General features: G+C 46.9%; 2 protein-coding genes across 7 annotated transcripts in view; both read right to left on the bottom strand.

Annotated features, from left to right (window-relative positions):
* Positions 1-168: 168 nt before the first annotated feature.
* Positions 169-7,376, bottom strand: LOC121359704 (protein FAM83D-B-like). Its single transcript, XM_041478835.1, has 4 exons — positions 6,865-7,376; positions 3,947-4,114; positions 3,142-3,266; positions 169-2,791 (listed from the first exon to the last, which is right to left on the bottom strand). Exons 1-4 carry the CDS (start codon positions 7,312-7,314, stop codon positions 1,837-1,839), a joined length of 1,698 nt encoding a protein of 565 aa, XP_041334769.1. The 5' UTR covers positions 7,315-7,376; the 3' UTR covers positions 169-1,836.
* Positions 7,377-8,057: 681 nt separating this feature from the next.
* Positions 8,058-26,522, bottom strand: part of PPP1R16B (protein phosphatase 1 regulatory subunit 16B) — a 59,694-nt gene continuing 41,229 nt past the window's right edge. For all 6 annotated transcript variants that reach the window (XM_041478722.1, XM_041478723.1, XM_041478725.1 and 3 more), the window contains 9 exons: positions 22,501-22,571; positions 20,442-20,587; positions 19,166-19,269; positions 18,759-18,883; positions 16,882-17,007; positions 16,461-16,536; positions 15,956-16,085; positions 15,033-15,201; positions 8,058-13,966 (listed from right to left, as the gene is read on the bottom strand). In XM_041478722.1, the coding sequence (XP_041334656.1) occupies positions 13,445-13,966; positions 15,033-15,201; positions 15,956-16,085; positions 16,461-16,536; positions 16,882-17,007; positions 18,759-18,883; positions 19,166-19,269; positions 20,442-20,587; positions 22,501-22,571 (1,469 nt within the window). In that variant the 3' untranslated portion in view covers positions 8,058-13,444. The remainder of the gene's footprint in view (positions 13,967-15,032; positions 15,202-15,955; positions 16,086-16,460; positions 16,537-16,881; positions 17,008-18,758; positions 18,884-19,165; positions 19,270-20,441; positions 20,588-22,500; positions 22,572-26,522) is intronic.

The following is a 26,522-nucleotide window of genomic DNA, read 5'->3' as shown; positions in this document are numbered from 1 at the left end:
GTGCTGCTGCCCAGCCCGGATCTAAAGGCTGCTCCTAAGACTGGAGAGGGCAAATGGCCACAGCCGGAAAGGACCAAGTGCCGACGAAGTGACTTAGTCACCCCAATTTAAAATGCCAAATAAACAGAAAACAAAGCTCAGCGATGATCAGGTGAAAGCCCCATGGCAAAAAGGAGTTTATTTGTAAACTGTTTCTTGTTCCTGTTAGAGTACCTTAACAGCAGCACTGTATAATAAAGTTAAAAAGCACATAGAACAAACAAGGTAATTTTATATACATTCAAGAACTGCAGGACTTGAGCTCTTAAAAATACAACTCGATACTGCCTTTGAAGGTGTAATCTTGGCTCCCTCCCTGCAACTTGGTTTGGTGCCAGTGTTCCAGATCCACGAATCAAGCAATAAAGTACCTTATCGTTTTGAACAAGTGCAGACAGAACTTTTTTCCCCACCTCCAGCTTCAGTGAAGGAGTGGCAGCTTAGAAATCCAAGTAATATAAGCAGCAAAGCGTCTTTGTCCATAGAGATTTCAGACAGAAATGCCAAAGTTAGTTACTCTCAACACAGCAGCAGAGTTATGGATATTTTTATTCATTCATTCATTCATTCATTCATTCATTCATTCAATATTCAAGCCAGCAGCTGAAATGTGCCATCTACTGGACACACATGCCCCTAAATAAAAAAATACATAACCCGGACTCAGATGTGATTTGGCAGAATTCAGTGTGGTTGGTCACTGAAGTACTGAGATGCAGTTCTAAAGAAAAAGGATACAGGCCAGATCTCAGGGAGAGACTGCACACACTGCTCAGGTAAGAGACCCAGCAAGAACAGACATGCACAGAAATCTGCAAACAGATAAAGGCTTTGCAAAGCAACCAAACCTCAGATCCACTCAATATTGGAAGTATCTTCAAAAACCAGAGTGGCACTTTAGCTCCTCAAACTGAGTTAGTAGTGGAAAAATTGTAGAGCAGGAAAGAGTATTTCAGACAGCACAGTTAAAAAGAGAAAAATGTTTCTTTAATTCCTACAGTTACTTGTAAATTAACATTACCCAACATAGCCCATAACATTCCGTAGTGCATTTGTCAGTTTACTTTTGAACAGGGGCTTTGTCACACGCCCTCAGTGATTGTCTTGCCTTGGAGTTCACTGCAAAGAAGGAAGCACACACATGCACACACATATTTATTTATATATCTCTAAACAAAGGCACAAGAGCATGATCAAACTAAAGGGCTTGTTAGCTCATTCTGTTTCAGAAGGCTTAAACAATGGAAAAATAATATAGTTGAAGATAACCTGTAACTGTTTCAACAGACTCCTTGCAACTTTAGTGGAAGAGTAACATATATACCACAGAAGTTAGAATAAAATCAGCTTTATGGCTCTTTGTAAAAGCTGATTCCTCTTCTGTCAAAGATAAAGTAGAAATAAAAGCCAATATTGCAAAAAAGATTGAGAATTCTTGATATAAGACAGATCTCCAGAGCTACTCTGAGCAGTGTGACTCAGATTTTTCCAAGTTTACATAAATTAAAACTAGGGCATTAGCAATCCCAGAAAGCAGTATCAAGTTCAGTTTTGAGGTTAAATACCCAGAATTAAAATGATCTTCACCACTAATGCAAGAGGAACTTCTAAGTTGTTACAATATAATGTCTCTTTTTCATCACTTACATTGCATAGTATAAAACAAAGTGCTGGAGAGTAGTGTATTAAAAAAGTATTAAAGAATTAAAAGTGCTGGACAGAAGTGAAAGAATCTTTAGGTACAAAGTGACAGCAACTTGAGCCTGGAGTTTGTGTGTTGTGTGGTCGGGGCAGGAATCATTTATTGAGGGAGAAGAGCGAGGCGTCGCGGAGGCTGCGCAGGCTGGCGCTGATGTCGCGCCTCTGCTTCAGGCTGCACCTGCCAGGGTACTGGCTCACGTAGCTGGCAGGGACACGGCCCCGCCGGGACAGGATATCCACCATGTGGCTCAGCTTCGACCTGATGGTGGAGTAGTGGAACTGCCTCTCTTTGTGCAGTTTTTGGAAATATTGTGCCCTGTGACTACTGGAATATTCAAAGGAGCGGAGAGAGGATATTGAGCCTGTAGAGCTTGCAAGAGAGCACTGGGATGATGATGAAGACAGTGATTGCAGACTAGAACTGGATACAGCCTTTGCAGACAGAAAATACTCTTCTTTTGAGAACTTTCTGGGAAGGAGGGGTGTTTCTGTGCCCTCCTCTTCCTTTGTCTGTGTCACTGCAGTCTTCAGCAAGATAGATGTCTGAGTGCCTGTCACTCTGGCCGTGACAGAAGCCTGAGTGCTAGTGTCTGCTGTGGCAGTGCTGGCCTGAGTGGCTGCGTTACATTTGGTCACAGCTGCCATCTCTTCCCATGGGCCAGTTTGAGTTGATGCACTTCTCTGTTCCACTGAGGTCGCTTGATTGCTGAACAACTCCTCTTCACACAGGCAAGAATGCTGCAGGTTACAAAGCTTTCCTGCAGGAGTATATTCAGTTTGATCTGTTTTTTCCAGCAATTTCTTTGGAGTGCTAGACAGTCTGGCAAATTCTGCTCTCAAGTTGCCTTCCACAGTATATTCTTTGGAGGATTCTGTTCTGGTCAGCAGGTGATCAAACATGCCACTGTTCCTGCAGCTGGACGGTCGCTTTGGGCTGATGGGCAGTGACTGGGCATAAAGAATCCTGAACTGGAGGTCAAAGTGTTCAACCACTTGACCTGACAACACCAGCAAGTTGCTGCTGTTCAGCTTCCCATCAGACCATGTGAAACTGTTGAAAGGAAACAAAGATTCACAGTTAATCTCCAGTGCATTTCAACAATACAGCTACAGACAGCAAGACTCAGCTTAAAAATGAAGATAAGGTAAGAAGTCAACAGACTATTCATTTCTGCACGAAGAACTCTATTTAGCCATGGCCAAGCTCTCTGCTAGCAACAAGCTGAGTAAACCAGTTTTCCAAAGGTGTTTTCAGATTTGTGTCAGTCCCACTTTGACTCAGCTAGTCCATGTGCTGTTGGCACTCATTAACACCGGGCAAACAGCAAAGTTAATACATCCTGTTGCAGCAAATCCCAGTTTCTACACCTTCACTGGGCACCAGCAGACCCCAATACTTGCCTGTAGGAGCCTGTTGCCACTCTAATGCCATCAATTAACATGAACTTCTCCTTGGCTTTCCCGACAATTTTGGCACCTGACCTCATGTAGTACGTGCTCCCTGTGAGAGTTCGAACTCTCATCATCTTCAGAAAAGAAAGGAAAAAAGTGACATCAAATTTAAGTTAACTTCCAAAAACTTAAGCACGCTATGGAAGATAAGAATGAAAGGAACTTTTTTATACAGTCTGTGTATGAGTGTTTTTAGTCACACAGTGCTAAATTCCTGTTAGATTAGGTGAGAACAGTCAGTTCCAATTAGTTACTGCCCAGGAAGGCAGGAGTGCTTTTCCCTCTCCAGAGAAACTTTTACTGCAGTGGACATAAGCCTATCCAAGCCAAGCCATAACTCAGCCATGTCCATTTATATTCACAGCAGCTAAACAAATCACCTGGCTCACATTATCCAAACCCTTTTAAAAGAAAGTATTAGGAAAGAAAGCAGCTGATACCAGAGCTGTACCACCCTTTAGCTTCCCACGTTTCTATTTTCCTTAGCAAGCAGTTCCTTGAGCCAAAGAATAAAGCTATTTAAACATTGCAAAATTAAATCCCTGAAAATTGCTGCATCCTCAGGACAGGGATCCTGGTGCACAGAGCACATGGGCCTGTACACATCATGCTTGTAGCTCCTACATATGGACAACACACAGGTTGCTTTAGCCTTTCAAGGCAGTCTGATGCTTTATAGAAAGGTTTCTTTGATATGCATAAACTGTATCACAAAAATAAAAACAAACCACACTGACCCCAGTTCAGTACTTACACTTTCCTGCTCAGGACAAACTCCCAAATTGTTGCACATTTCCAAGAAATGGGGTACAAAGTCCTGGTCAAGAAGGATGTAGACAGGGACTTGGCGGTTGTTATAGGCATCCTGAAGGTCACTGAAGATCTCAATGTCTGTGAAGGAATCCATCACAAGGGCAATCACCTGCAAGGAAAGCCACACCACTTACTTAAGGGACTTAATTACCACAGGACCACTGCCTCCTCCAGCCATTTTCTCCTGCTGCTGTCATCAGGGTCTCATGCACATCTCCTTGTCCTGATGCACAGGCTCTAGCAAGCTCTACAAGATTTCTATATTCCCACAACACTCCTGTAAATTCATTGTGCCCCAGCATGCAAAGCATAGGCCTGAAGAGTTTTTTCCTCTGTCTGCTGCTTTTGTACACTTTCACATCCTCCTTTCCTACACAAGCCCCTGTAGTGTGGCCAGACTGGGGAAGCTATCACAGCAGAATCTGGACTCCAGACAAGCCATCTCCACACCTATTCTCCCTGTGTTTCAAGCAGCTACAGGAGAATTAGCTCAAATGGCCTCCTTGCTGTCAGAGCTCACAAACCCCAGCTGATCTCCAGACTCTTCCTGGTTTCTATATTCTTACTGAGTTTCTATCCTTTACCTTCACAGGAAATCCTCCCACTCACCCAACAGTTCTTTCAAAAAGGCAAATCCTAAGATGGGAATATCACATGTATGAACCATCTCTCCAGCTAATTCAGAGCCACCTCACACACTGATTTGGTGCTTGAGTTCTCACCCTTCCAAACCACTTCTGTGTAAGGACACAAAGGCATAAAAGATTCAACTTTATGACTGAATTTTCCACTTTTCTATTAAACCAGCATAAAGAAAAATGAGAATACAACCACTGTGGGTACCTGGCAGCTGCCCTTATCAGATGGAGGCTGCTGCAGCACACCCAAGGTGTAAAAGCATGCAACACAGCTGCTCTGTGTGTGGCACAGCCTGTACTCACAGGACACCTTTCCCACAGGAACAGGCTGAGCTCTGCATTCCCACCTCTGTCCTGCTCCCTAAGGGACTGGTTCTGTTTGGCTGAGCTCTGACAAATAACATGCACAAGCACATGGGTATTTCTAGATAAAGTTACTTTATGTTGGTGCTTCTTGCTTGTGTCCTGAGCCTCTTGCCACCCAATCACTCATCTAAGTGTTGAAGAAGATTAAAAACCAATAAGATGCTTTTGACATGACCAGGCAAGTAAGAAAACCACCCCTGAAAACAAAACAATTCACACTAAATCCTTGGGAACACTGATGCCTTCATATGACAGCTCAGTTCACAGCATGTTTGAGTTCTAGTTCCAGAATTAGCAGCTGAAAAATAAATACAGTTTTGCCTAAAATCTTTAGAGAAAAGAGAGAAAACCCTTTTCTCTACTCATCCATTCAGGATAGCAAGGACAAGATCACAGCAGTCACTTAACTAACTGCATTTGAGTGCATTAATTAGGGAAGAAATTATGCAGCATCTGAAATTTTCCCAGTCTTCACATTAACTTGAGGAACTCAGAAATGATTGAGAAGTATAACACAGAATCTGACATTCAGTAATCTTAAGGTGTCAAAAATGTCCATTTATGTCCACAAAAATGCTCCATGGATCAGGCACAGCCACAAATGGGGCAGGAGCAGTTTGCCTTGCTCTTGGCTCAGTGGGGGAAGGTGTTTGTCAGGATGCTGCAAGGAACAATATTACAAACAAGTACAGCTTTTGGGGGGAATGAATGCCTTTATGGTGTTCACTCGAGTTCCCAGACTGGCCTCATATACCTGTAGGGATTGTTTGAGAACAGAGCTTTCTCTGTGACCGTTTCTGGCAAGGAGCCCGTCCTTCATGTCATCCTCACACACTCCCTAAGCTTCTGCCCTCGCAAGGGAGTAGAGACTAAGCTCGGTGCTGATTCAGGGTGTGCCGTGCACGTTACACAAAGAGACAGGGGTTGCTTCATCTGGCCACCCAAAAAGGAAGCTACACATTTAAATTTTAGCTGAGCCAATGGAATGGCTGCTAAGGAGAAGGGTGGTTCCCGGCTGGGGATTACAGTTGCAGGCTATAAACTCCGGGAATGCAATGAGTTACAGGGAACAGTTACAAGTTCCTACGCCACGTGGTTTTCAAGCCGTACTGTGCATCAGAACAAAAGCGTTCACTCCTGTAGGGAGAAAGTCCTGTCAAAAGCAGTTCTGTACGTCACTTAGTGAGCTAAGGAAGGAAAATACAATCACGGTGTTATATCTATAGGTAACCTTCTCTTATAGAAGAGGTTTTTTCTGTGTCACACCGTTTAAAGGACAGTAGGATGTTTCTGCAAGAGCACCTGTCTGGCAGAAAGCATCAGTGGGGAATCTTGAATAGGAGACCTTTTGCTCCGAGTGAAAGCAGGGTCGGCTGGATCCAGCGGCTGTGCTGGCCACGGCAGCAGCGCTGCGGGACGGGGAGATCTTGGGACATCACCCGGAGCACCCGGCAAAGGGAGAGCTCGCAGATGCAGCAAACAGAGTGACATTTGTTCTGTATTTTCGAACTTGTCGTCCTTAATGACCCTGTCTACTCAACAAGGGTTTTAAAGCCACTTGGATGCGCCCGGTGTCCCATGGCGACGCGCAGCGGTGCCGGTTCTTGATGCGCTCGCAGACCCAGGGGAGAGGGGCCCCGGGCAGGGCAGGACAGAGCGGTCCCCGGGCACTCACTCACTCACTCACTCCCTCCCTCACTCACGCACTCACGCACTCCCTCACTCAGTCACTCACTCACTCACTCACTCACTCACTCACTCACTCACTCACTCACTCACTCACTCACTCACTCACTCACTCACTCCCTCACTCACTCACTCACTCCCTCACGCACTCACTCCCTCCCTCACTCACCTGTCGGGCGGAGCGGATCTGGCGCCGCACCGCCTCCTTGCAGCCGTAGATGCTGTCCCCGCAGCCGGGCTGGAAATGCGCCTCCACCCGCGTCAGCCCGCGGAAGGCGCCGCTGGCGAAGCCCGGCCAGCCCAGCTCCAGCGCGGGCGGCTCCAGGTCCGAGCGCTCGGGGAAGTAGGTGAGCGACGAGGCGTCCAGCGAGGCTCCGGCCGAGGCCTCGGCCGCCGGCTCCGGGCCCGCGGCGGGCGGCAGCGCGGCCCGGGCGATGTCCTGCACCTCGGGCTCCGACAGGAAGGGCGGCAGCTGCTCCCGCCGCAGGAAAGCGCGCAGCGCCTCGGGGCCGCCCGCCACCAGCTCCTCCAGCGCCAGCCGCTGCGCCTCGCTGTACGGCCCGGCCGGCGGCGGCCAGCGCCCCGAGCCCTCCTCCAGGCACTGCGACGCGTTGGCCATGGCCGGAGCGCCGCTCCGAGCCCGCCGGGCGCTTTGTGGCGAGTTTGAATCCAAACAGCGCGGCCGCCGCCGGAGCCTTCCCCGCCCCGAGCCGCCGTTGGCTCCGGCAGGGCGGCACCGCCTCCCCGGGCGGGACCGGGACAGGGCTCCCGCCCGAGCCCTGCTGCCCTTTAATGGAGCCGGGACAACCCCACGAGCCCTGCTGCCTTTCACTGGAGCCGGGATAGCCCTGCCCGAGCCCCGCTGCCCTTCAATGGAGCTCCCGGCTGGGGGCAGCCCTGCCCGAGCCCCGCTGCCCTTCAGCGGACGGGCAGGGATTGCGGAGCTTTTGCCCTGCACAGAATCAATCCCCTCTGAGAAGGGCGCTCGTACAGATGCGTGCTCCCACGGAAAGCAGGCACAGCTTTGACTGTCCAGCTTGTCTCCAGCTCCAACTGCCTCCACAGAATCACGGAATATTCGGTGCTGGAAGGGATCCTCAAGCCGCATCAAAGTCCAATTTCCGGCCATGCACAGGGCAGCACCAAGAATGCCACAATGGCCCTGAGAGCATTGTCCAAATGCTTCCTGAGCTCTGCATTTGAAACAAAACTTACACTCACCCACTGCCCAGGTTTCCTCTTCTAGACATCCCCTGGCTGTAGACAGCTGAGGAGCAGAGATATTTAACAGAGCCAAAATTCAAACCAGTTAAAAACCAACCAACCAAACAAACAAAAAACTCCCCTCAGTAGCATTTTTGTATTATTAAAAGAAATTTAATATAATTTTTAAATTAAAAAATTCAATCTCTCTATTAAAGACACTGAGTCAGGTGCTAATACTGTCAAACATACGCTTTTGGCATGAGTTTTACATAAAGTTTAAGATTTTATGCATTGCTTCAACATGTTAAGAAACCATCTTCATACTTACAGTAGCAATAAAGTCAATTCCATACAATATCAAATATCCTTTTTTAAAAAAAGTTTTAAATATATTAGACTCTGATTGCCAAAATGCCATTTTATACACAAAGCTGCTAATACAATATACAGTTCTTACATTATTCTTCACATAAAATACATTTCATCAAGTTTTATCTGTACATCGTTTACTACTGATCAATGGAATTACGAGTTATTGCAGAAGGCTTGCCATCATCTCTTCCTGTCCTGCACACACAGCAGTCCCGCCTGTACCAGGCTTATCCACACTCCTGCAACCTCACACTGCAATCTAAAGGCTGAAGACATGGTGGTGGCAATGCTGAGGCTGCATCTGCACTGTTTAAACACCCGTGTCTCCCCTCCAGCTGTGGGTGGAGATCATTGCATTGCTGTAGCTTTGGGAACAGGTATCTCAAGCAGAGTCTCCTCTGCTACAGCTTTCCTGGTTGAAATACAGCAAAATGTTCTAGGCCATAATTGTGTCATGGCAGATGTTGCCTGGAGAGCCCAGTGGTACTTGAATTGTGTGAGAGAACTGCGAAGTCCATTAGCAGTTTGGCTAACATGAAAACAAAATAAAGGTGAAGAAAAACTAGGGAGAACTGTTTTGTCCCAGACATGGGCAAAACAAAACAAAAACTGCAAATATGTTCTGATGTAAGAGGTGAGACCTTGCTGCTGCAAGCATGTTCTTGATTCTGCCTGTAGAGAACTGACACACCAAAGCAGTCAACATGATTTGTTAAAATACAAAGAAGCGCCTGTGCATTTCTTTCTGTGTATTTAGGAAGAGAGAAGTGGTGATTGTGAGAGAAATCGAAAGAGTAAATAATAATGTCACAATCTGGCATGCTCTGGACTGTTATCCCCTTGCAAAAGTCTCCATGTTAAAGATCAGCAAGAACTGTATAGCCACCACAAACCTTCCAGAGACGAGTTACCTTTAGCAAGTATAAGGCACAGAAATAAGCCAGGTGTAGGGAGAAACCTTCCAGCAGACAAACAGTTCATCCATGGCTCACTGGAGACCAGTGCTATTGCTATCTCAGGATATTCCCTTTTCCATGGTAACCGATTTAGTTTCAGCAGGGATGATGGGGGTAATCAGAGCTCCAAGACTGAAGGAAAAAGACACTAGACAGAAGTTATAATGTCATTTGGGAGCTTTTAAGGGATTTCAACCCCATGAAGTAAGATCCTGCTCAATAAACTCAAGAATTCACTGCCTCCACTGAGTATTGCACTGTGTCATTATTGCTATTGCCCTGCCGTGCTCTTCTCCTTCCCTACCAGGAGTTCTTCATCCAGGTGGTTTTTCAACCACATCTCCAAGATGGCACAGAATCACCTCAGCTAGTCAGTTCTTTCCAAAATTGGGAGGGTCTTAAGATTCAGGAGCACCAAAGAAATGAAATTAGGTGGGCTGAAACTGCATTATGTGGTATGTGAAACACAGATCCAGGTCTGATTTCAAACAGATCCCAGCAATGGGACTTAAGCCCTTATCTAACATTTCAGTGCTGGGGCTTCCTTGTCTGAGCCCACCAAAGTAGAGACATTGTTTTGAAAGACATTGCTTTTTTCTCCATCTAACAAATTTCTTTCAATGTGGAATGTAAAACTGCTCTTATCAACCACTAGAAACAGTACAAATTCAGCACACAGGAAAATGTGAGGAGAAGGTAGGGTTATTCTCATGCAGCTCTGCCTACAACAAACCTGTCAGTACATTCACATTCTCAGATCTTTGTACAGTCTCTATGAACAACTACAACCTTTGGCTCACTGGAACTGAACTGGGACTCTAATCTGGCCTTGAAACTGTAATTAGATATTTATTGATCTCAAAAACATTAAGTATATCATAGAAACCTCAAATGCTGCTCTAATAAACTAAGATATGCTAATCACAACATGATTTCTAGGTTCTACAGATTTTCAGCCATATTAGGATCCCATGAAACAGCCAAGTGTCCTTTGCTCTGTACCTCAGAGCTTTCCTGTAGGATGGCCTTAAAACACACAGATATCAAACCCTCACTATTGTTGTAATACTGCTAAATTTTACAGTGAAAAGTGTTATTCCTAGGCTGCTACAGTGCCCGTGTAGAGAATCTGTGTGTTTTTTATTCTCCCAAAAGCCTGTTTTTCTCCACAAAATAGTTCACCAGAAGCAAGTTATTTATCCACCTTACGGAATCCATCATCCCAGACCTACATCCAACAGCTCTGCCAGTGCTCCACAGGCAGTGACCATTATATCCCAAATGTCACCACACAGAAGCATGAATCCATTCCAGGCCATTCTTCAACAGCCTTCCAGCTCACACCCTGGTGCAACTTCAGCCCACAGCCAGTGGTAGGTAAACACTTGGCAGGGCTGTGAAACACATCCTGCAAGATTTATCCATTACTGCCTCTTGCCATTAATAACTCTCCTGTCTGATGAAGAATGGATTACATTTGATCAGACACCACTAGACTTCACAGCTAGGATGATGAGTTCCCAGAGTTTTACTTATGTGAAATACTAGTGGAAGCCAAAAAGCTGTTTGTCTAAAATGGACTGGTTTCCTGCAGTGTTAATGTATTAATAGTTCTCAGTGAAAAGAAGCCTCAAGCTATTGCATTCAGTGATCTCCTTTTCATTTCCTTGGAATTAGGCAGGGTTCAATACACTTGCTAGCACAGAGTTGCTCTGAGAAGGAAAAGGGCCCTACTCCTCCTTTGCTGGGAGGGAAGGCAACATCTGGGCCCAAATTTTGCACCATATACAGCCCAGTAGATAGCGGCACCAAAATTTGTTAGAGTGAGTTCAGAAATCTCATCAGGATGGATGTGGAGAGACAAACCTCACCACCATGGGAGAAGAGAGGCACCTGAAAGAATCATCTCCCCATTTCTGAACAGCCAGGCCACACTTGGTGTTATCCCAGAATAATTTACTCAAGGTAATCAGAAGATCCACTGTTAACCACACACAGACGCAGTAAAGTCTTTCCAGTTACCAAAATCATCCTCTTACTACTAGAGAATGACTTTAAAAATCCCTTAAGGTCAAGCACAAGAAGCATATTCTAGTTCTACAATTAGCGTATGTTTCAACAATGGAGGGAGCCTAACTTCTCTGAATGCTTCAAGCTCTGCCTTTAGCAGAACTGGGATTTTAAGTGAGTCAACTGCTACCACTTTCTAGTTTGCACCTAAAACTGGAGAGGAAAGAGAATTCTATCTTCCTACAATTCAAACCATTGAACTGTCAGCCTGGTACCTCACAGGTCCAAAGGTGTCTCCTGCACAGCATGGCAGTGGTGGTGACACACAGCCACCTCTGCTGCCTCGAGGAGCCCAGAGCCCTGCAGGGGAATGTATCCAGCCCCAGCAATGGGTGGGTTTGATGGGGGGCAGAGGGTAGCACTTAACAGTCACTGGCAGCCTCAGTCAACTTTTTATAGCGTAGAAAAAAGTTAAGGCTGTGAGGATCCCCACAAAGGGAGAGTACATGTGAAAGGGAATATTGATGTCTAACAGGTGCCAGATAAAAGGAACATGGGTGGAAGGTGCATTTGCTGTTGCTTGGCTGAAGCACGACTACATGAGCTGGATTTAATCCACTGAGGCTTACAAAGACCCCAACAGGTTTATGTCTTCAGAGTTTGGAATTTAAGCTGCCCAAGAAGACATATATATATTCATGCAGGCAAACAGTTACGTGTGTGACAGCCCCTTTGTGCAGAGGAGTTAGAGATGTACAGTTATTTCTTAGCTACAGCTGAAGCGTGGCCAGCTCCTCAGAGCTGTCCCACACCTCCCCCAGGTACACAAAGCCTGAACCTGCTGCAAAGCCAATGCCAGACCCCCAGGTGACCCCGTGCCAGTGTTTGCCAGGTGGGCTGTCAGAGCTCACATGAACTGCACCAAGTGTTGGCACTGCAGCTGCTCCACAGCACAGAGGCTTTGTTAAGTGTCAGGCAACTCCCCCAGACACAGAGGCATTTAAACCTTCCTCTGCCAGCTGCTGCCCACTGCTGACAGCTTCAGCAAGGGAGCTGGAAAACAGAACAAAACATCTCCTGTCCTGCTGCAGTGTTCAGCTACCACAGTAATGGTTACAGTTATTTCTCAGCCAAAGACTGCAGGTTAATGCAAGTGTCATTCACATCTACGGGATTAGAAATGCTTTCATGGCCTTCCTGGGTTAGTGTTGGCAAGCCTTTCCTTCCCATCCCTCCTGAGCCCTGTGGTTCTGGAAATCCAGAAAAAATCAGAACACAAAGCATATTGCCCCTAATATCTGTGTTGAGCATACAGAGTAAACAAACAGAATCAATAGGAAAGTGAGATCAACAAAAGTCTTTTCAGTTTTAACAAATTAAGAGTCTAAATAGTACAAATAAGTTTTTTAAATTACTTATCCCAATATAGACCTTTGTCAGTATTTTATTGCAGTAAAATTCTATTGCCAGGGCCCCTTTATTGCAACATCAGTTTTAAAGCCTACTGAGCGAAGCCTGTTCCAGGAAAAGTTCTGCTTCAAACCTGATGGCAGTCTGCAGTGACGAGCTGACACGAGCAGAACAGGACCCAGCCAGTGCACAGTTTGTGATGGTGAGTTGTCACTGCAAGGAGGTAACACCTTGCAAACTTCCTAAGTGCAGCATCTGTGCTTGCTTGTTGCTTCAGCCCAGGAAGTGTTGGTTCCAGCTGTGTGAAAAACAGCTCTGTCCACTCTTGGAAACCTCATGTGGAGGCTGACCTCTCCTCCAGGATAGGTGCATCCCCCAAGAGTGAAAACACAGGTCTGAACTGTCACCTCCCAGCTGCTTGGTGACTTACAGCAAGAGGCTCAGACACAAAGATTTGAATTCAGATCCTTTCTTTGTTCCAAGGCATCTCATGACTTCCCAAGGATGGGGAGAGAGCACACCATACCTTCTTCCCCAGGGAGCAAGACTCAGGAGACTCTTTTGACATCATATTGATGTGCATCCCTCCTAAGAGCCTTGCTCCACTTGCATTACTCATCCAGCTGCAACGGAATTAATTGGCAGGGTAAAGTACAATTTGAGATGAACAAGGCTGCCACAGTCAGGATGTCCATAACCAAATTCTCCCTTTGAAATGCAAACAACCTGGCCACTGTGATAGATCCAACCAGCCCACCCACGTCTCATGTCCTCTGGGGTGAGACACAGACCAGACTAGGAAATCCTGCAGCACCCATGCACCTTCTCTTCCATTTCCTCCATAGGAGCTTTGAATTTCAAGAGGGGTGGATCACCACTGGACACTGTGTAATACACTGAGGTCCCATTGGAGCTGTAAGGAGAAGTCCTGGATTCGATTAAGTGCGACTTGGCCTCGCCCACGTTCTCAGCAACTCCTGCCATGCCGGCGCTGAAGTGGGTGCTGAGGAAGGGGTGCTGCAGGAGCTTGGCTGCAGCTCGCTGCCGCTTCAGTTCCGACAGCGTTTGGTGGTTGTGCTCCTTGTAGGTGCCCCAGAGCTGCGGGGCCTCGGGCAGCCCGGGGTTGCCGTAGGGCAGCACGTGCCCGGGGGTGCTGTCGGGGTCAGCGTGCATGCTCCAAATGTCCCCGTTGGAGAAGCTGTACTGGTAGGGGCTGGCAGATGCCATCAGTCCGTTCTGGAGCGGGATCTCGCTGTCGCACTGGGTGCTTTTGTTCGCTAGCTCCGGGAGGAGGGAGGAGTTCTCCAGCACTGAATTCTGTAACAACGAAACATGAAAGAGCATTTTTCCCCATTCCCCACAGCAGGGTTCATCCCTGTGACAACCTCCTAAGTCTGCTCACACTCAGCCTTTCCACCAGACAGGTGCTGCAGCACAAACATTGAATTCCCCCCCCCCCACGAATGCTGTGAGCCCCAGCCAGGAACTGCTTCCCAAACAGGAACCTTAACTCTGAAGGCCTCACACACACGCAAAAATAATAAGCTTATCTACATAAAATGACAATAACTTAACTAAAAGTAAGTCACTGCAAAGTAAGTTTACAATTCTTTTGTGCTTACCAGCCTGTGAGCTTTAGAATGAAAGGCAGACACTATTTTTTGGAGCATCCTGGTTCATTTTTGTCTCAAAAATATGTAAACAGCTGCACATCCAAAACAGGCTTTCCACTTGAGTGGGACATCCCAGCTTATACCAAACAAGAATTTGGCCTTTTGCTTACACCTGGTGGATGAGGTCGACAAATTTTTCAGCCACCTTGAAACATGAAAGAGCATTTTTCCCCATTCCCCACAGCAGGGTTCATCCCTGTGACAACCTCCTAAGTCTGCTCACACTCAGCCTTTCCACCAGACAGGTGCTGCAGCACAAACATTGAATTCCCCCCCACTGATGCTGTGAGCCCCAGCCAGGAACTGTTTCCCAAACAGGAACCTTAACTCTGAAGGCCTCACACACACGCAAAAATAATAAGCTTATCTACATAAAATGACAATAACTTAACTAAAAGTAAGTCACTGCAAAGTAAGTTTACAATTCTTTTGTGCTTACCAGCCTGTGAGCTTTAGAATGAAAGGCACACACTATTTTTTAGAGCATCCTGATTCATTTTTATCTCAAAAATATGTATGCAGCTGTACATCCAAAACAGGCTTTCCACTTGAGTGGGACATCCCAGCTTATACCAAACAAGAATTTGGCCTTTTGCTTACACCTGGTGGATGAGGTCGACAAATCTTTCAGCCACCTTCCACCCACTGCTACTGAACCTGCACCACCAGCCCTCCTCAGTGAGTCCCATGGAAGAGAAGAGATTCCTTACAGGGTCTGTATTCTCCTGGTCAGACCGAGTCTCCCCAATTTCTCCAATGAGACCCGAGTTTCTTCCTTCTTCTGCTGCCCCCAGTTGCTGCCACACCATGGCCTCCTTCTCACACTCCTTCCTGTAAAGGTTTGTCCTGTCCGAAAGGCTGGCCCTCCTCACCACCTTCCTGTGGGACAGGGACAAGGGGCATCAAAGCTGTGAGCAGGACATGACATTTCCTCTTTACCTGTAGCTCTTCTCACCTCCTCCTCCTCACTCTTCCCAGCCTCTCCCTCTGGAATGGAACATGGATTCAGCTTCCTGGCACCCACACAAAGCGAAGGCACTGCCGTGGACACTGAAGGTGGGAGGAATTTTAAAGAGCTCTAAACCGGCACTGCAAATTTGTTTTAGAGCTCATGCAGGTCACCTTATGGACCTATTCTGCAACCAGTGGAGTAAATGTAGAAGGAAACAGCCCATGGACTGCTTAGGGAGCTTTGTGGTGTGCAGGACTGCTTTGGTGTCTAGAAATATCTCACAAAGACCTCTGCAAACTGTGTCTCAGCACTGCATCTTGGCCATGTGACACACTACTGAAAAGCTCAAGTTAATCCTTAGCTGAAGCACTGATTTTCCAACACCAGTTTCAGCGCTTTAACAGGATGAATTCTCACCATTTGGTCCTGTGCTCTGGGCAGGTCTCAAACCACACCAGCACAAAACCATTTCCCCCCCACAAGAATTAGCACCTCTTCCTAGTGAAAAAACCACTCTTCACAGGAGCTCTGCTTTCACCAACCAAAGTGAGCTACTGCCTTTCATGAGTTCATTCAGAAAAGACAGATGGGTTGTTCTCACCAACCTCAGGGAGCTCTGCAAGCACACCTGGGTGGCCAGGCCAGTGCCCCAGGTGACCTGCAGGGAAGAGCAGAACTCACCCCCGGCTGCCCGTGCTGGAGGTCCTGCGGCTCAGGGAGGATTTATGCCTCATCTGAGACTTCATGATCACATCGTGTTTGTGCTTCAGCTCCAGAAGCAGTACTTTGAATTCCTCCTCTTCACACAGATCTATGGTACACACAGAGCAAGCCCTTTGTCAGATATTCTCATTAACACCACGTTACTAATTGTGCCTTCCTAGTTAGACACCCAGGTCTTAGGGCTGCACACAACACCAGGGAGGCTCCCAAGCACAAGGGATAACATAGGAAACACACATCAGGAGAACTTGGTGCTTGGGATATGCCTTCTTCCTTCTTTTTATGAGCAGGAAGAAGCATTTTCTGTAGTAAAGTGGTGCTTCAAAACTTCAGTCCCAGTTAAAGAGCTTTCACTTTGATTCTAAAAAGATACCCAAAAAAATATGTTAATGCTTCTGAAAGCACCACGTGAGGACTCCAGCCATTTCTTAAACATTTCTTTCTTTAAGCTTCATAAACTCACCTATTGGCATCTCATCCAAAGATGTCCTGGCACTCAAACTAGCCCCATGGGACACGAGCAATTCAGCCATCTGCATCTAAAAAATGGAAAGAAAGCCAACTTGATAGAGGCATTTTAGGCAATTTAGGCTTTCCTCTCTAAAGCTGAAAGGTTGGAATAAGATGAGAGGCAGGTTCAACTCGCCTCAAATAACTTTGGTATGTGTGTGATGTTAAACACTGTTCCCACCATCCACTTGCACTGGCATGCTCTGCCTGAAACTGCTCACCAGCCAGTTCTTTTTGGAGCCCTTGGGATCTCCTCTGATGCTGTCCAGAGAGCCCAGCCCCAGTTCAGATTTATTCCATTTGTAGAGTACTCCAGAGTTTGTCCAAGCAGGAAATGCCACCCTCACACGTGACACTTAGAGCAAACTCCTTACCTGTCCCCAGAAGGCAGCAGCATGCAGAGGTTCCCAGCCATCCCAGTCCTTAACATCCAGGCTTGCCCCCTGGTCAAGAAGCACTTCAGCTGCATGCAGATAACCATTGGCTGCAGCTATATGCAGCTAGGAGATAAGGAACAGAGCATGAGCCGCCTGCAAGGACCACAAATGATTTTATACACCGAGTTTCAGAGGATTTTCTTGGATAATGTTTGAGCCTAGAGCTGGACAGGCAGCACATTTCACACTGGGTAGATGGCACCAGGTCATTCCTGTTATTAAAGCTCAGTATTGCCTGCATGTAATTCTGTTTGGAGAGGAAATTGCTTAACAGCTCTTAAAATAACTTACATATATGGATGAGAAAAATAATGTATTCACATTTTACATCAGGGGTTTTTAAGTGCTTCCCAATCTGTAGGGAAAGCACCATCAAAATAGGAGCCTGCAATGCAGAACATCATCCACTCTAAGTTCTGCATTCCTCATGCCAGAAGAACATTTCTTCCCCACTGAAGTGCTGTGGATGTGATTTTTTAAATCAAATTTACAGCCTGCTTTAGTCTGGACTCTCTCCGTGCAATTGCACTTCCAGTCACACTGTAATTATTTTCACCATTTGAAAGTCAAAAACATTTTAAACCTTGGCTACTTTAACTTAAAGGAGGATGATTTTTCAGATATTGCATTCCAACTACAGCCACCATTTTGGAGACAATCAATAATGGTCTCTTTTAGTCCCCCAACTTCATGTCTCTGAAGATTCTCTTAATTGCAGTCTGCTGTTGCATCTCTGAGCAAAACATTGACCCATGCACTGCTCTGAAGGGATTAACTCCACTCAGAGCTCCTCCTATTTCAGTTGTGCTAAAGGGGAGAATCAAAGCTTCTTTTCAAAACATTTTCATGAGGATGCCACCACACGGAGTTAAAACTTCATCTGGAAAAAAATCCTGATGCTTTCTGGCAACTCAATTATTTTCTACATAAATTTTATGCCACTTTCTAGAGGCCACATGAATTAATAAGGAATCAGTTGGGGATGATACAAAATGGGGAGCCCAGAGGTCTGCTTAAATGTACGCATATAATCCTTGTTAAAGGGAAAAATGTGTTAAAAAATAAGCTGCAATAAAAACTTCATTCATCCAAGCTTACCTTCGGGGAAGCCTGCCCTCCCCTTACACGTCTGGTATATGCTGAAGGTGACATTTAGATTAAGAAACTGGAATGCACTGCCGTGGCCTGGCCCTCAAACACATGAGCCAAGTTCCTGTATATCAGTTATGTCTGGTCCCAAGCATTATGACCATGGTTGTATGAAATTCCCAGCACATATGACCTCATTACTGAACTTTCCCTAAGCTGGGACTGCTGTAAGACATGATTTAGGAGACACATTTGTGGGGTAAAAAGAATTAGGACAGTTCAGCCTTCCCAGACCCTGTGCAGACAAATGAGATGCCAGCTTGCTTTGTGCTGTACACTTGTGCTGGGTGCCCACCTCTGCCCAGGGCCAGGTGCCACCTGTGTCAACAAACAGTGGCCACTGACTCTGTGTGAGCCAGACCCACACAAAGCAGAGAGGGGACAGGAGCTCTCCAGGGCTCTCAGCACTGGATCCTGCTCCTGGGAAAACCAGAGGGCTCTCACATCTCCTCCACAGGAGTCCAATCAGCCCATGAGAAGCAAGAGGTTACTGGGAAGTCTTCCAGGCCCAGTTCCCTGCAGGTCAGCAGATGTGTTATGTCCTGTAGGACTTCTCCTCTCAGTGAGTTGCACCTGTTGATTTTGTGTAACTCCTGCTCCAGGGCAGGTTTCATAACCTCTGGGCTAAAGGAAAGCAAAACTGAAGGCGCTGCAGTTTCACTCACCAGCGTAGCACCTTGGGCATCAGTCCTGTTCAGGTCTTGGCCAGTGGCAAGTATGTCATGAATGTCACAGATCATGACCTGCTCTGGAGCAGCTCGCATCTCATTGATCCTTTCCTGGGTAATCCCTGTTAAGATTCCAGTTAGAAAAAGGACAGTTGGAAAGGTTGAGTAAAATTCTTCACTGGTTGAGTAAAATAAGATTTAGGATCCTGGTTGATATGACCTCACATCCTTCACCCTCGTGATCTTTAGGAATCAGAATAACCAGACAGAGTCAGGTCCCAAGAAATTATGCCAGGAGCAGCTCTCTGCTTTTCTCCAGAGGCAAATCAAGAGATGAGAAAGAGGGTAATTTTTAGTAGCACATTGACCCATTTCTGTATTTTACATAAACTCAGTCTCCTTACCTTGATAGGCCATGCAAGTCTCAATGACATCCAGGGTTGGCTCATCTTCACAGAGGTCATATGGCATGTTGCCATCTGCATTGACTGCCAACAGGTCTGCTCCACTGCAAGGAGAAAACTGAGTTACACCAGCAAGGACCTCAGACATCCTGGAGCAGACAGTGCCAAACACTGGGATAAATGCTTAGGAAAAAGTAACTGGGATTTGATAGCTGCCCAAATGCCACCAAGGTACATATGAGATATGAAAGACTTGAAACAAAGCTGTGGAGCTACGAGTGAAGAAGATTAATTCCAGAACTGGATGAAAGGCAGCCCACAACACCTCCTTCCTGAGTCAGTAATGCCCTGTGTTCCACATCTGCTCCGTTTTTATAACCCTCATCCAAAAATTTCCTAACCCAAGTGGGAACATCCTCCAAGGGATGCTTGACTGGATCCTCTTCTCTCCTTCATTATACAGTCAAAGAAAAGCCAAATTTTCAATGCTTATCTCCCAGATGACAGCACCACAGGGAGAAGTCTCCCTCCCTGAGGAAGAAGCAGCAGGCACAGCTGTGCAAGGCAGTAGGTTAACACTCCCAAAGCACCAGCACTCTGGGAAAGGGAGCAGAGGGCTCCATACACAGGCACAACTATCTGCTCCAGGCACAGTTCACCACAGGTGCTCATGAAACAGCTCCAAACACATCTGGTTTCCTCCTCCTTGCTGGCAAGTCTAGGAAGACTTGAGCTTTAGGGACTTGGTCAAGCACCCTGTCACCACTGGAGATCAAATATTACAGGAAGTTTACTGATCACTAATTGAGAACCAGGGAGACAGGTCACAAAGTTCACCCAGGTGTCTGAGTTACACGAACACACTACTGCCCTCCTACACCAGGGTCTGCTTCACTGGGGCTGGAAGATCTGAAGTGCTGTTTAGGAGCTTGAGGGTAGATCCTGCTGGCTGCTCCTGCTTCTGCCCCCACAGTGACCACAGTTCCACAGGCACACCAGAATAGAGGCAAAAAGGGGCAAATTTTGGCCCAGTCTCCAGAAGCTTCACAAAACTGAGCCTAGTCACCCAGTGTTTTATTGTCTCCTGCACTTGTCTCCTCTTCCTCTTTCACCCTCTTCTCCCCCAAGCAGGAAGGACCCCCATGAGCAGCCTAAAAGCAGGGAATCATCACCACTGCTGCAATCTCCCAAGGTCCTAAGCAGCCTCAGTTTCCATCCACAGAAGCTGTGGGTAGAGTGAGAGCTGCAGAAAGGACAGACACAAAAAGCCACCTACTGCTGGATGAGGATCTTCACCAGGTTGATGTGCCCACACGTGGCTGCTGCGTGCAGGGGAGTCCACAGCTCGTTGTCCTTGGCGTTGACATTGGCCCCGTGGTTGAGGAGGAGCTTGACTATGTCCTCATAGTTGTCTATGCAGCACTGGGGAGGAAGAAATGCAGACGGATTGGGGTTTTTTAAACTTTGGGAACATGAGGATTCATATCTGCTCAGCTGTAAAATAATAAAGAGCATATGGACATGGAGACCTACTTTATCCTGCACTGCTTGGCAAGGAGCATCTCCAGCAGAGTTAAACACCAAATTGAGCCCCAGCAGGTCAAAAAGGCAGAACATCTACACTGGACAGACCAAAGGGTCACTGGTGTTTTCCAGGGCCTTCTGGTGTGGGGGCAGAACCAGCAGGGAGTAACAGCAAACACGCTCACAGCTTCTATTCCACTGGGTCTTCCATATTCAAGAGTAAACATAGCAGAAGTTCAATGTAACCAGTATAACCACATACCAAGGGATAAGCTGACAAGCTGACATTCCCTTTTCTTAGGGAGAATCCCACACACTGGCATGTGATGAGCAAGAGTCTTCTCAGGAGCTCATGCTACCTACCACAGTTACCTGGGGAGGCACAAATTGGATCCTCAGAATTATGGGGCACTTTGCAGGGCACTTTTCACTTCCTGAAAAAAAGCAGCTTCCTTCCCGCATTTAGAGTATAGCCCAGCAGGCCAGAAGGGCCTCAACCTCCTTCCTTTGGTGAAGGTGGAATTTGCTCTTTGATCCACCTCTTTTTCACCTTTAGACACGAATGTGCATGTGATAAAGACATTAAAATATTCTTGTGCAAGAAGGCTGTTTGTGGTCTGTGCATTGCTGCAGACCCACACAGCTCAGCACACAGTAAGGGCTGTTAATGGGGCTGAATTCCAACACACAACAAACATTTCAGCAGCTAAGTGACAAGGACCTTTCAGGTATTTCTATTTTGTTCACTATTTGTACATGGAAGTGGGGTTAGAGTCATGCCTGTCACACAGCCAAGTTATCACAGAAGTGGAAGGAAGTCACATTCACTGGAAGGAATGCTAATGTGCCCACTGAGGGGCTTCTCTGTGCTCAGGGATTCAGTTAATTCCAGTGGATACAAAGCTCCAATCAGAACTCCCAAATGCAACCTTACAACCTCTCAGTGGGCAAGGTGGGATTCTCCAGGGTTTAGAACCTGGCTGGGAAAGGAGACTGTCAGTGTCTCTCTGAGTGCAGCATAACTTCTCTTTGGAGAGGTGATGGTGGTGGGACCTTTTGTTCTTCCAGAAGCCAGTTTGCATTTTTAAACAAACATTCATCCAGCTTTGAAGAGAGCAGGCGACTGGCAAAAGAATCCAAAATCCCAAGTCAATGGGAGCATTCAGAGCAGGGAGTTATGGCCAGAAAGCCCTGAGTGCTCGTGTGACAACCACGCCACTGTTGTTTGAGGCAGTGGAGGCGGCAGCTGCCAGGCACGGCCAGTCCCACGTGCCTGAGAAAGAATAGAAAAACCCTTATGGAAACAGCACAGGGGCTCCAAGGAAGGCCACAGACCTACACACCACTATAGCAAGTCTATTTCACTGGTGATCAGCTACTGCCATCTCATACTGACTTTGGAAGTCCCTGAGCCTACAGTGAGTAGCAGCGGATTCCTCAAGCATCTTGTGCATCATTTATTTAAATCACTTTCAAAACTCATGGATTGCCAAGGTCTCTAAATTTGAGTTTATCTGTTATGAGAATTTAGAGCCTAGTCCTACAAAAATTAAAGCGTGAGGGAAATGTTGTTCACATGTGAAGTCCAGCCCTGACTCCTGAGCTCTTACTATCACTGAATAAAATCTGGGATACAGAAAGAAAATTATCTCAGTTTTCTCCCCAAGAAACCAGATTTCCAGCACAACATGGTGAAGTTTCACTGCTTTAACAGAGGAAAAAAAAAAAGAAATCGAAGAGGTCTCTGTGTTACACCTGGCCAGGCTGGCTAAGAGGCCAGCAGAGAGGTGTGAGCTCCTGCCACGCCTCACCTGATGCAGCGCAGTTAATCCATCCTCATTGCACAGGTCGGGGCTGATGTTGCTCTTCAGCAGGTAACACACTGCAAGGCAAGGACAGAGGAGAGTCAGAGCAGCCACCCTGCCACATCTGGTGCTCCCAGCCAGCCCTGGGCAGTTCAAGGCAAGGTAATTCACACCATCAGGTGTGGGCAGAGTGCTGGCTTGTCACCGCAGTGAGAGCAGAGCCTTCCTGGCTTTATCCAGCAGAGAGCACCAGCACACAATTTTCCCCCAACTTCCTTCCAAAGGAGACTTAGCACAATTACAATTTTCATTCAGTTGTGCTGGAACAGTCTCCATTTTTGCCGTGTGCTTCACAATGCCCGACAGTGCAACCGCTGCACTCTGTGGCCCAGGAGAGGCCAAAGGGGATTTTGGGATCCCGAGTTACAACCACGGAAGAGATTCCTCCCACCATGAGAGGGATGAGGCCTTGCCTCAAGAAGTAATCTATCCATTCAAGGGCCCTGCCACACTGAATACGCCAGGGTTGCTTTGGACACTTCACTTGAGCTGCTGGGTGTTTGGAGAAAGCTTCCCAGAGGCTTTAGTTTTTAATCACTGCTTTGGGGGGAAAGGGTAACATTTATTCCATTAAAGTGCAAATTTCTGAAACACATGAAAAGTCATTAGCCCCTAGGTGAAAAACTTGCACAGGGCAACAGCAACAACATTGGCAGAAGGCATAAATTAATAGCAACACCAGAAACTCTTCAAATTCAACACTGCTGACAGATCTTGATGATCCATGCCCATTTTCTGTTATTTGCTTGCTCATTCCCTGTTTTTTCTCCAGAGATTTCACTACCTAATGCTTTTCCTACCCCAAATGTCACTGACAGCACAAGCCAGAGGTTCATAATCATCTCCCCAGGGCCAGAGCAGCAACAGATATTCACGTCACATCTGATTTGACGGCAGGCATGCAAGCACTGAGTGAAACCAGAGCTGCACAACCAGGAACACTGACAGAGCTAAAAGGGCAATAACTTTCCCCAGAGCTGGCAATCAAAACCACTGCAAGGCTGCTCACTCCAAAGCATCGTGCAGCCTCTGATCCCTGAGCTGCTGTCAGAGGGAGCTCTTTCCCCAGCACCTCCACAGGGAGAACCATCTGCAGGGCTGTCCCTGGGGACAGAGCACTTCTGGCATGCAAAACAGAACATGGAAAACACACCCACCATGACATCAGTGATGATTTATGAGGCTTTGTTTAAAAGATCTGGAAAAGCACTTGCAAGAAAGGCAAATCGAAAGCAAAGTGAAATTTAGATTGGAAGCCACTGCTCTGACGTTATCACAAAGGAAGGCAAAACCAGACAGAAGTGAAATAAAACACTTCACATCACAAGAGTTGTTTCACCCAACACAAAATGAATGCTTGGATTTACTTTTGCTGGAAATAACTTCAAGGCATTGACATCTGCTCTATGAAACTGCTGCAAAAAAGCAGAATGCAGCAAAGACAAAACTCATCCAACACCACAGTGAATCCAAAGCCTTTTTTTTTTTTTCCCAGCTCAAAGGCCAGTGCAGGAAGCCCACGCCTACACTGGACTCACAGCCCCTACACTTGCATGCTTAACAGTAATAAGAGCACTGAACCTCAGCCAGTATATCCAATTTAATGACTCTGCTTCTACTGTTTCTGGCCAGCCCTGAGCTCCTGCTCTCCTAATCCAAGCTGAGTGATACACGAGTCATTCACCAGTGGGTCTGCTTGTCTCTTATTTACTTTGGATGCTCTGCCATTAGGGTTTTAATTCAATCTCAGTCAGTTAAGTGCCATTGTGTACTAATGACACACAGCTCCATAATCATGTTTTGCCTGATTATGGAGATTTGGACAAGTAGATGCTGGCAAATTAACCTTGTAAGTGCTGTCTCTCCATGGGAAGAAGCAGCAGCATAAATCCCAGCTTGTTACAGGGTATTGTGTCAAAGGCACTGTGATCATAGCTTGACAGAGCTTGAGGCCCTGAAGGGTTAAGATTCAGAGAAGTTTTAATCTTACCCTAAAGAAGCTTTGAATTCGTCACTAACCCCTGCAGCAGTCGTGGTCCCAGTGCACCTCCCCTTGGCTCCCTTCTGCCCTCACGACAGGCTCACCTTATTTCCCAGTACCTCCCAACACACTGAAGACTGACAGCCACAAGACACCAGAAAAGGGCTCAGAAAAGTCAGATAATGCAGCCAGGTGTGGATGTGGTACCACTGAGTCCAGGCAAACAAGGCACGAAGAAGAGATCAGACTGCTTCTGTCCAGTCCTAAGCTGAAGATTGCATGCCAGGGCTTGGGACATGCATTTCAGGGCTCGGGGCAGCACAGGGCCAGGCAGAAACAAGCCCTCATTCCTGCCCACCACCCCAAGCTTACAGCAGAACACAGCCCCATTCCAGCCCAGCAGCCCCAGTTCACAGCAGAACACAGCCCCATTCCAGCCCAGCAGCAGGGCATAGGGTGGCAAGAGCAGCTTCATCACCCCCTGTCCCTGTGAGCTGCAGAGGCACATGGAGGGAGGACACGGACACCTTCTCCGTGCCCACTACTCAGGAACAGCCCTTCCCAAACAGCCAGGAGAACAAGACCTCCTTTCTGATAAACTTCAGGAGAAAATGTGCATTTGTGGGTTATCCAGTGCCCTAAGAATAGGAAAGGGGGGGCTCATCTGTGCTGCTGTGCAGTGCTGGAAGCTGGACCTTCACCTGTGGCAGTGCCACCGACCTGCTCTGCTGCTTCAAACACAACATCAGTTACAGGGCCCTGAGCGTGCCAAATGCTTCTCTCTTCAAGCCCCGCTAGTGTCACACACTTCTCTGCAGAGCCCAACACCTTCTCCCCCCCCTCCAGGCATGACTGATGCTGTACAGGTAGGAAGCAAACCCTTCAGCTCCCAAGGACACAGATTAATCACCCAGTGCCAGCTGATCCCTTCTGTTGGCTCAAGCCTCAGCCTGCGCTCGTGGAAGGACAATCCCCAATGCTCGTGGAACAGCACAGAAATGAGCCCTCTGCAAGCTCCTGAGCCCCACAGAAGGGGCTCTTTGGGGTCACATCAGCGTGTTCAGCAGCATCAGGCTCCACACTAACACCATGATTAACTTCTTAGAGAGCTCAGGGCCAAAAATGCTGAGCTCTGTCAGAGCTGCGCGCTGCACGTGGGCGGAGGCAGGTGGGGAGCAGGGGCTGGGTGCGTGGAGATCCTTCATTGCATGTCGAGCACAAGTTGTGGGAAGCAGTTCCAAAAGCACAGCAAATGAAGGAATGAAAATGATGGCAATAAGAGCTGGGTGAACAAATTGTTGTGAATAATTCATTGCAAATTGTATTAACTGAGCGATCACTCAAATGTATTTTCCATTATTCTCCTTGCTCTGCCTATAATTGAAACTCTCACACACCAAGATGGTGTGCATTAATCTTCAATTTCTATTTTATCATTCACATCTGTGCTGTGTTAAATGGAAAAAGCTCCCACAACAGCTGTAAAAATACAGCCTCGGTTTTAAGCTTCCCTCCATCAGATGTCCCGGGGCAGCCTTAGAAAGATTCTCCTCCCCAAACACAGCAAACCACTTCTCAGGAGCTCCTTTTCCTCCCAGCCTCACTTATTCTCCCCAAAAACTAAAAAGCAGGGGAAAGGCAAAAAACAACACTGCAATGGTCCTAAGGAAAATTCAACATGAGGCAATGGACTCTCCAGCCTGAAGAGATGTTGCAGTGCTATCATTTTTTATTGCTGTTGCTTCCCACTGAGTTTACACTAGAAGCAGCTTTTCCAGAAAAGTTCCTAAACCAGAGGAAGGAAAGAAAACCTCTGTTAGTGTAGTTTCCCTTAAGTCAATAAGCTACACCATAAAATCCTGGATACTGTTACACTCCCATCTATACCAAGCACTTGCATACCTCAAGCATTAATAAAAAAGCCAGCTGGAACTGATATGGATACCATGGAGGGATTAAAAAAAAAAAAAAACCAACAGACACCTTC

This window comes from Pyrgilauda ruficollis, unplaced genomic scaffold (assembly GCF_017590135.1).
Source record: "Pyrgilauda ruficollis isolate IOZ18807 unplaced genomic scaffold, ASM1759013v1 scaffold46, whole genome shotgun sequence".
NCBI lineage: Eukaryota > Metazoa > Chordata > Aves > Passeriformes > Passeridae > Pyrgilauda > Pyrgilauda ruficollis.
This window is presented reverse-complemented; position numbering and strand designations above follow the sequence as displayed.